Source organism: Porites lutea, chromosome 12 (genome assembly GCF_958299795.1).
Source record: "Porites lutea chromosome 12, jaPorLute2.1, whole genome shotgun sequence".
NCBI lineage: Eukaryota > Metazoa > Cnidaria > Anthozoa > Scleractinia > Poritidae > Porites > Porites lutea.
In genome coordinates, this window is record NC_133212.1 from 21,335,032 (window position 1) to 21,345,760 (window position 10,729).

The 10,729-nt window shown below is 37.5% G+C and overlaps 1 protein-coding gene across 1 annotated transcript; it reads left to right on the forward strand.

Annotated features, from left to right (window-relative positions):
• Positions 1-7,607: 7,607 nt before the first annotated feature.
• Positions 7,608-9,668, forward strand: LOC140953865 (uncharacterized). Its single transcript, XM_073403243.1, has 2 exons — positions 7,608-8,364; positions 8,447-9,668. Exons 1-2 carry the CDS (start codon positions 7,608-7,610, stop codon positions 9,592-9,594), a joined length of 1,905 nt encoding a protein of 634 aa, XP_073259344.1. The 3' UTR covers positions 9,595-9,668.
• Positions 9,669-10,729: the final 1,061 nt, after the last annotated feature.

The window sequence follows — 10,729 nt, forward strand, 5'->3', positions numbered from 1 at the left end:
TAAAAGAGTTGGTAGAAGAACACATATCCGCCATGGAAAAAGAGTATCAAGAAGCCAAACGAAGCTTAAAACGGTTGTCAGAAGATGAGGCAAAGAAGAGGGTGAGAGAGTGCTTGCCAGAGGACCAGGACAAAAGCAAATTTCCAGTAGAATTATCTGGAAGTTGGGATGTGGGTATTAACCAAACTTATGATATTTTTGACGTCTATAGGGGGGTTGAAAAACTTCGCACCTACCTGACCAGTCTTTCAATGGAGGGTGTACATGTACATCTGAAGGAAGATATTTGTGAAGGTGTGTGTAAAGAGTACAAGTCTACTATAAGAAAGCTTGGTAGATATTCCCAGAGTGAGGCAGAGCGCCGTGTGAGAGATTGCTTTCCTGGAAACTTTGCAGATGACACAGACATATTTCCCAACAAGGATGAAGAGATACCAAAAACTGAACAAAGTTATGACATTTTTGATATTAAACATTCAATTGACTACTTTGATGAAAAGAAGCTTTTTGTTAAGTTCATGGATGTTCTTCAAGGTCCAGAATCTAAAACACGGCAAAGATTGAATGAAGAAGCCAGAGAGGAGAGGGAAAAAATTAAAGAAGAATATGCTAAAGCTACAGAAAAAGTTGAAGTTGAGCATGGTTCTGGGTTTGTAATTAATTATCACTATGTTATCACTAATAAGCATGTAATTGATGATGCAGATGGCAAAGAGATTTTTATTTCTAATGCCTTAATTGATGAGCTCTCCTGTGAGGTTGCTAATAGTGATATGGGGAAAGATTTAGCACTGCTCTATTGCCAAGGGCTTGACATCAAGCAAAATCAAATTGTGCCATTGCATTTGTCTAATGAACCATTGTTACCTGGCATGCAAGTATTTTCTTTTGGATATCCCATGAGCCACACAGGAGAAACAGCTCTCTTTGTGAACGGTCATGTTTCTGGTTTTAAGGAAACATATTCAGATTACCGTCCTCCTTTGGTAGTGTTAAATTTGTCACTCAACTCTGGTAATTCTGGGGGCCCAATCCTCTGTTGGATTGCAAATCAGTTGAAGGTTGTAGGTGTTGCTTCACAGAAACACTTCAAAGAGATTCTTACCTTTGAAGAGAGGGGTAAAATTGAAAAAATCCGGAAATCTTTTCAAACAAGTGATATTTCTAATATTTCAGATGATGATATTATGTTCTCCTCAATTTGCCACCGGGATCGATTTAACAATAAATCTGATCCTTGCCAGACACCAATGAATCTGCTTACATTAAAACTCTATGATGCTCTGGAAACTCACTCACAGTTCAATTTAAGTAATGCATTACCAGGGCATTGTGTGATTAAATTCATTGAAGAAACTATCAGCAAATTTGAGGAGCATAAAGATGAATTAGTTGAGGTGGTGAAGTGGTCTGCAGATCGTAACATTTTACCTTCTGGTGAACACTTTGCTTCAGACTGTTGTATTCAATAACTATTTTACAAAGTGTTGGTTTGAATTTGTGATCTATTATCAAGAATTATAAAATAACTAAGATAGTACGCACGCTTTGATTGGCCGAGGGGAGTGTTTACATGAGAGTATGTAAACATGGTTGTGGCGTCAAGATGTTCTGCTTTTCGCGCGCTAATCATGCAAGCACGAATTTGAAAAAGTTTTCGAGTTCAAAACTCGACAAGTTTACTTTATTTACCCATTCCTTCGTTGGCTGAAACTTGGAAAATCGTTACAAAGAAAGTGTGTCAATTTTTCTTCGCTTAAGCTGACATTAAGCGCGAAAAAGCCGTGTTTTGGAAAGCGTCTTTTTGTAAAACAAGAACTGATTACGCGTGCAAGACTTCATGGACAAGGCTTTGCGACTGGTAAGAATTTCTCCGTTAATCAGTGCCATAACAAAGAGTTTTGCGTTTTTTTCTCAGGAGAGTTATTTTATAAAAGCAATAGACAACTTTTTTTCCTGTGTTTGCATAGCCTGATATAAACACTCGAGGCGTTGGGAGAATTCTTGACAGTTATGCAAATCCTCGACTTCATCTCGGGTTTGCATAACTGTCTCAAATTCTCTCAACCCCTCTCGTGTTTATATCAGGCTATGCAAACACGGAAAACGTTTTCTATTGCTTAAGTGTGTTTATACATTTTTCATTAATGGCCTTGTGTGACTGTTGGTACATATATGTACTAGGATGTATTGAAGACTGAAGTGATGTGATGACATCAGTGTTTACAAATAATACAAAATGTAGTTGAAACAATATGTAGAAATAACTTCTGTTTCAATATTTATATCAATATTTCCCATTTACATATGATTTTAAGTCTTAAGATTATTTAATTTTAGGATTTATGTCAGTAATTTAATTGATTTCACCTTTTGCTGTTCATTACAAGAAAATACGCATTAATTTGTGAATGAAATGGCGACCAATAGCACAAAGATACATTTATTAGCATGAAAAAAATGAAAATTTGTGCATGAATCAGATTCAATAATGATTTTTGCATTTTAATCAACATTCAATAACATTTTTGGGCTTTCATTTGCATCATTTGACATACAAAAGAGAAAAATATTCTTTCATTACCGCCGCCAACCAAGTCATTTTAAAATTAACAAATCAACTACAATTTTCCATGGTCTACACTCTTATAGAGCATAGAAATGACGCCATAAAATGTTCAAAACTCAAATGGAACCATGAGCTGTAGGCAAGTGGTTTCACTGCAAAGTTTTGAACATTATATGCTGTCATTTCTATATTCCGAAGACTTCACGATGACAATTCATGATTATCAGTTTCTAAATTTGTTGGGGGTGTGTCAGGGGAGGGGTGGAATTTTGTTTTGCTCTTTTATTTACCCCTTGTATTTACTATATTAGCATGACCAGTATGTATATCAAGTAGATCACTGATTTCTATATATCTCTATATGTGTATCTATGACATTAATCATTCATATAATTTATTGTATTATACTGGTTTATAGGTTGCATTCCTTTGTTGACTCCTGGGATGTAAAACTACTCCCTTGCTTTCCAATAAAAGTAGTGGCAGGGAAGTGCAACCCCTGGCACCTTACCCCACAGTAAGGCTTAGTCCTTGGAGACAGGTCCGGAAAAATTTCCACTCCAGGGTGTGGACCCCCGGTTCCCACCTGATCTGTTGTCCACCCAGGAGGGCCCCCCTCCTGGTTCCTCTTAATCCCTAGTGAGTAGGGGATATGGACCTCACCCCCAGGAGACTGATCAGGACTCCTGTCCAGGGTGGTTACTCCCGGTACCACTCGATCTTATCTCCCTCCAGGAGGGCTTCTCTCCGGGTCTCCTTAAGATTTAAGTGCTCCCCTGCCACCAAAACTGGGCTCATTATTTCTTGTTTGCTTTCAGTTTGGTATACTTTATAGAACTGTATTGCAAAACCATCCACTGATAAGAAGATTTTATAAATGAAGTTTTGAAATAGTGATGGATTTAGCATTTTAGGTTTTTGTGATGGATATATTAAATATGGCAGAAAATAGTGCAAGGTATACATTTCTGGCTTTAAAGTTATTTTGTTATTTTATTAGTCAAGTAAGGTGTACATAAAAGATTTTGTGAAGAGTGCTTTGTAGTTTCATCTTTTTCCCCTTTTTTGTGGGCAAAGTAAACAAGATAAAATAATTCTGCACTTAACAGCATGGGGAAGTTTAGTGTATTCTAAACAAAAGCTCCCTGTGTATTTTGCATTAAATTGTGAAATTAATACTTGAGGGTGTTTTCATATTTTAGGTTTTCATATGGGTGAGATGGGGGAGTTAGTAAAGCCTGCCATTCCCGGGGGGAGGGGGGAGTACTCCTAAGAATTCCAAAAAATGTAATTTTCCACACCCGTTTTCAGTCTAGACCTCTAAAATCCATACCCGTTTTCAGACCTGGCTTTTAGGCAGAAATTATGTTATCATTACTTAGATTATAGCGCAAACAAAAAATTATTCAATTGCATTTCGAATTCGCTCATTTCTTAGTCTTTCTTACTCATATGGAATTGAAACGATAAATACGTTCATACACTCCGTACTTCCCTTGAAAACCATAGCCGATTCCAGACTAAAATGGACAAAGTGTATACCTGTTTTCAGGCGAAAAAGGCGCAAAAACCCTACCCGATGGGGTGACACATACCTATATGGCTTATATAAGGGAGTACCCCCCAGTTCTTTTATTTTAAAAGAAAGTTTAATTTTTGTTTTCGCCCGGAAAACGTAGGATACATTCTCAACCTTATTTCCAATCTTAAACTCTCAGTAAGTTGTGGGCTAGATAATATTTCTAGTAGACTCTTAAAGCTCTGTAGTCCGTATATGTCAGACTCTATATGTGATATTATTAATCATGTGATGGAGACTGAAATATTTCCTGATGACTGGAAAAAGGCAAAAGTACATCCGTTTTTTAAGTCTGATGAAAGAAATGTTCCAAGCAACTATCGACCGATTTCTATTCTACCTACCATATCGAAAATTATAGAAAGGGCAGGGGCGGCTCTAGGGAGAGGGTGCAGGGGGTGCGCACCCCCCCCCCCCTGAGATGACCTGCGGTTTTCTAATACAACTGGTATTCTGCAAAAAAAAAAAAAAACTATGTGGTTTATTGGTGTTGAAGTAGAGCAAGAGACGAGTGCACACCCTCCTAAAAAAAATCCTGGATCCGCCCCTGAAGGGTCATGCACTCGCAGCTGTTAGAGTATTTTCAAGCAGGTAATCTTTTAACTGAGTCTCAATCTGGCTTTAGACTTGATCATTCAACCTCTACAGCTTTGATAAGTGCAGTAAACCTTTGGCTTGCCAACATGGATGCTGGTAAACTTAAAAGGTAGTGTATTTATCGACTTAAAGAAAGCCTTTGACACTGTTGACCATAACATCTTACTACATAAGCTGTGTTGTTATGGTGTCATTGGCAATGCTCTTCAGCTGCTTAAGTCAAGTTAAGAGATGTTATGTAAATGTAGTTTTATCCACAGAACAATATGTATCATGTGGCATTCCCCAGGGCTCTATACTTGGACCACTATTGTCCATAATTTATGTAAACGATTTTCCCAAATGTCTACGGCAAAAAATGCCTGGTATGTTTGCCGATAATACATATATAGCTACAGTTCATGAAGATATATCCACAACTGAATGTTCTTTAAATAATGGCTTAATTGCAGTACATAATTGGCTTAAGACAAACAAATTGAGTTGCAATACTTCTAAAACTAGTTATATGACAGTTGGTTCTGGGCAAAATTTGGCAAATGCCAAGTTCATGAATCTATAGAGTTGGATAATAGACCTATTGAACATAAACCGTGTACTAAGTTACTGGGGGTTCATATTGATGGAATGCTAACCTGGGATAATCAGATCAAACGTATTTCATCCAAAGTCTCTAATGGCTTTAGCTAGAAAACTAACCGATAATCAAAGAGACTCTTAAAACTATTTACTATTCAATTGTCCAGCCCTACTTTGACTATTGTGATGTTGTATGGGCTGATTGCTCCAAAACACGTGCTGACAAATTGCAAAAGTTGCAAAATAGAGCAGCACAGATTATCACTTGGGCTGATTACTCTATCAGATCATCAGATGTACTAAATTCTTTAGAGTGGTCAAACTTAGAAGAAAGAAGAGAAAGACACTTATTAGTTACGATGTTTAAAGTATTCAATAATAATTGTGCGACGTACCTTCGGGAGCGGTTTCATAGAACCTCTGAAATTCATGACTATAATTTGAGGAGTTCCAACTATGATCTCCAACTACCACTACCTAAACTAAATTTTCGTAAGCGTTGATTTTCTTATCGGGATGCAATGGCTTGGAACCAACTGTCAAATAAAACTCGTGAGATGGGGGATCTTACTAGCTTTAAACTCGTGATATCCTAGGATATAACTTTTTATTATGTTTTTATCTTATTTCTTTAATGACTCATTTCTTGCTGTTATATTGAATTTCAATTTATTACTATTTTCTTACTACTATTATAGTCTTGATTCCCGGGGGGGGGGGGGGGGGGGGGCACTTTAGGAATTTCTTGGTGGGGATGTGCCGCTGGGACCCTGGAACCCTTAACCTTTACCAGAGCTAGTTCAGCTGAATTTTGCTACCCTATACTAGAGTAAACTCCCTAAATCCCCCTATCCTAGAGTAGCTGTGTACCTAGTCTAGATAAAATCTTCAACCAACTGATCAGTTTCCTGAAAAATGATACCCTATTCTAGAGCCAAACGCTCTGATTTATATACCCTATCCTAGAGTAAACTGCTTGAAAACCATACCCTTCACAGCGGCACATACCTATATAGCCCATACATGGCAGTACCCCCCCGCGTCTTGATTACCATATAAACTACAATATTATTGTAGATAGTTACGTTTATGACAGTCGATAGGAACAGATGAAATTGTTAATTCTTGTGCTAATTATTGTTAGTTAATCACTAGTCTTAATTTTTATAAATTGTAATTATCACACGGCATGTCTGAAAACCAGCTTGCTGAGCCATTTTACTGTGTTTCACTAGCCTGCGAGTGGGAAGTACACTGCACATGCAGTACAGGTAGGCTAGCATTTGGCTTGTTGACTTCCCCGCTAAGCGCTGCTTAGTTTATACTGCGCTCTCATGAAGCTCTGATTCAGAGTTTCCAGAGTTTGTTGTTATCCACGGAAAATAAATGCCAAACTTTGTTATAAAATAACTAAGATAGTATGCGCATTCTGATTGGTTAAAAACCTATGGTTTATTGTGCCGGTAAACTCGTACTTACTTAACTATTACTTAAAGTTATTTTATAAAAGCAACAGACGACACTGTCTATGGGTTTACCAGCCTGATAACCCACTTGGGATGTTGGGAGAACACTCGAAGAGCTTGTAAATCACGAGCCGAAACTTATCTCTTGTTCTCCGATCATCCCGCATGGGTTATCACGCCTGTAAACCCTTAGAAAGTGTGGTCTATTGCTTAATTATAGTACAATAATTAATTACTTGCTATAAATATGAGCATGTCCAATTAAGAAATACAATGTAGGAGCAAAATAACACTCCGCCCCTCCTTGAGTCAATTGAACTGATATTGCCCATTCATAGCTGTATGTCCAACCAGCCTTGGCTTTCATTCTAAGTTTTATTCTATATTTGTGGTCGTCATCTACACCATGATCCAGCTTCTCTTCTCTACTGCTTATTGAAGTGGTCCTTGTAAATTGTTCTCCGATTTCTAGCTCAGGTTTGTTGTCTGATTTTAAAGGAAAGATATCAGTGAGTCACACCTGTGGACAGCAATATTCCAACCAGAGGCTTTTTGGTTCGTGACACAAAACTGTTGTGTTGTTCTTTGTTTTAGAAATTGTCAATTCAACTAGCAAAAATTAAAGTTAGGTTTCGGAAAGCGAAGATAGTCCGAAATTTGTTCCAAAAAGTTTTTATTTTAGTTCAAAAAGCGCCAAATTTAGCGCGTTTCAAAAAAGACTTAGAAAAAAAATTAAAAATTTCTAAAACAATAGCTGAACTTAGTATTGTTCTGTCTTTTGTTTTCTTTAAACAATGAATGTATGCATAATTAATGTATGGGGTTATACGGAAATCTTGCCGGTAATTGTTATCTTGGTCCAGACTGTTTTCGTCTGTTTCCTTATCCTGACAAATATGACTCCCGCGTGGTTGAAGGGCAATTTACAGCCAAGACGTACAATATTTTGGATATCCATGACGCCCTTGAAAAAATTGACGAAAAACCGTTTGTTGAAAAGTACACCAGTCTACAAAGACCTGGACGCGATGAATTGAATAAGTTGATTGATAAACGAAGAGCAGACATTGAAATAGAGTACCAGGAAGCTTTGGCTAACGCAGATGCGAGACACAAGTATTCCTGGCTTGTTGCACAGCGACGTGTCCGCAATTGTTTTGGTGGAAATTTTAGAGATGATGTTTATGTCCCGCGAGGAAAACGTTGTCTCTTCAGTGATCTTTATAGCATCATAGACATCTACGATGCAGTATGTGAACAGAAAATAGCTGACTGGGAGAACTTTCAAAAATTTACGGATGAAGAAGGACCAGGTGCTTATGAGCAGAAAGTGTTAGTGGAAGAACACATCTCTGTCATGGAGAAAGAGTATCAAGATGCTAAGCGTAGCTTAAAACAGTACTCAAAGGGTGAGGCAGAGAAAAGGGTGACAGATTGCTTACCAGATGACCCTTTACTGGACAAAAGCAAATTTTTTTTCCAAGAAGGTGGTAGACATGATGGGAACATTTACAAAACTTACGATATTTGTGACATCTACAATGGAGTGAAAAGTTTTTACGATATCTTTCCACGTTTGGACTCTTTGCAGTTGAAGAAGGATGTTTATGAAAGAGTCGTCGAAGACCATCAGTCTGCCATCAATAATCTTGGTAGGTATACTAAGATGGAGGCAGAGCCGGAGTTATGTGAGGGATTGCCTCCCAGGGAACTTTGTTGGTGACACAGACATATTTCCCAACAAGGATGAAGAGTTACATGGACCAAAAACTGAACAAACTTATGACATCTTTGATATTAAACACTCAATCGAGTACTTTGATGAAAGAAAGTTCCTAAAAAAGTGTGTAGACAAAAATGACCCAATGTCTAAAGAGAACAGAGAAATTACTAATCACCTGATTAATGAGGAGAGGGAAAAGATTAAAGAAGAGTATGCAAAAGCCATAGAAAAGGTTGAAATTGAGCATGGTTCTGGGTTTGTCATCAATGATCACTTTGTTATCACTAATAAGCATGTCATTGATGATGCAGAAGGCAAAAAGATTGTTATTTCTAATGCCTCAATCGGTGAGCTCCCCTGTAAGGTTTCTTATACTGATATTAAGAAAGATTTAGCACTGCTCTTTTGCTCAGGGCTTAACATCAAGCAAAATCAAGTTGTCCCATTGCATTTGTCCAATGAACCATTGTTACCTGGCATGCAAGTATTTTCTTTTGGATATCCCATGAGCCACACAGGAGAAACAGCTCTCTTTGTTAATGGTTGTGTTTCTGGTTTTAAAGAAACATGTTCAGATTACCGTCCTTCTTTAGTAGTGTTAAATGTGTCGCTCAACTCAGGTAATTCTGGTGGCCCAATCCTCTGTTGGGTTGGAAATCAATTGAAGGTTGTAGGTGTTGCAACACAGAAACACTTCAAAGAGATTCTAACATTGGAGGAGAGGGAAAAAATTGAACAAATCCGAAAATCCATGGAAACAAAAGATATTAGTGATATTTCAGATAAAGAAATTACCCGCTTAAGCCACCCGCATCCCTGGTCAGCCACAAGTGAACCTGATCCTCGCCAGATACCAATGAATTTACTTACTTTAAAACTCTATGATGCTCTTGAAACTCACTCACAGTTCAATTTAAGTAATGCAGTACCAGGGGATAATGTGATTAAATTCATAGAAGAAGCTTTCAAGGAGTGTGAGAGAAAGCATAAAGATAAGTTAGATGAGGTGGTGAAGTGGTCAGCTGATCGTAATATTTTACTTTCTGGTCAACACTCTGCTTCAGACTGTTGTATTCAATAGCTACTTTACAGAGCATGGCCTTGAAATTGTGACCCATTCACAAGAATAATTGTATTCAATACATGTGTTTTTCATAGCCGTGTTTGATTGTGGTACAGTGGAAGCCCGTTAATACAGTCACCAGTGGGTAAAAAAAAATTGGGCGTATATTAATGGGGTGGCCGATTTATCGGGGTTGGCACGAATTTCGTGACTTGTCAGGGCCTTAATGACAACACCGCACATTCCATTCACATTTGTTGAACAACTGTTCTCATTTAAATAAACAACCAGAGTGAAGATATTGCATACAGTAATTAAGAATTATTCTCCTTCAGTAAATAAAACACTTTTAAAATTTGGCTATAAAATTGCAACAGATGCAATTTATGTGTACTGTAGGCTAAAAATAGTACAAGAACAGAGGGAGGGAAAGCATAAAGCTGAGTTAGATGAGGTGGTGAAGTGGTCAGCTGATCATAATATTTTAGCTTCTGGTCAACACTCTGCTTCAGACTGTTGTGTTCAATAACTACTTTACAGAGCTTTGCCTTGAAATTGTGACCCATTCACAAGAATAATAAATTTATTGTATTCAATACATGTGTTTTTCATAGCCTTGTGTGATTGTGGTACAGTGGAACCCCGTTAATGCAGTCAGCAATGGGTAAAAAAAATTTGGATGTATTAATGGGGTGGCTGTATTATCAGGGCAAGCTCAAATTTCATGACTTGAGGGCCTTAATGACAAATACACCATACATCCCAGTCACATTTCTTGAACAACTGTTCTCATTGATAAACACCGGAATGAAGATATCACGTACAGTAATTGAAAAAACTACCTAAAATTTTTGCAACAGGTGCACTTTATGTGTACTGTAGTCTAAAAACATGACGAGAACAGGTTCAGAGTACAAAATTATCGAGTACTAGGACAATAAAATTGACATGTCACAGACATTTAATTTTCTAAATTTTGAACAAGTTGCCAAATTAATGGGGTGAAATTATAAGAGATTCTACTGTTTGAGATTTTAAAATGTGGCCGTTGGCCGTATTAATGTATGACCGCATTAACGGTTTTTTATAAGGAAATGTATGTATCTCCGTTTTGCTGGGCTGAAAAAAGTGGTGGTAATAACGAGATGACCTT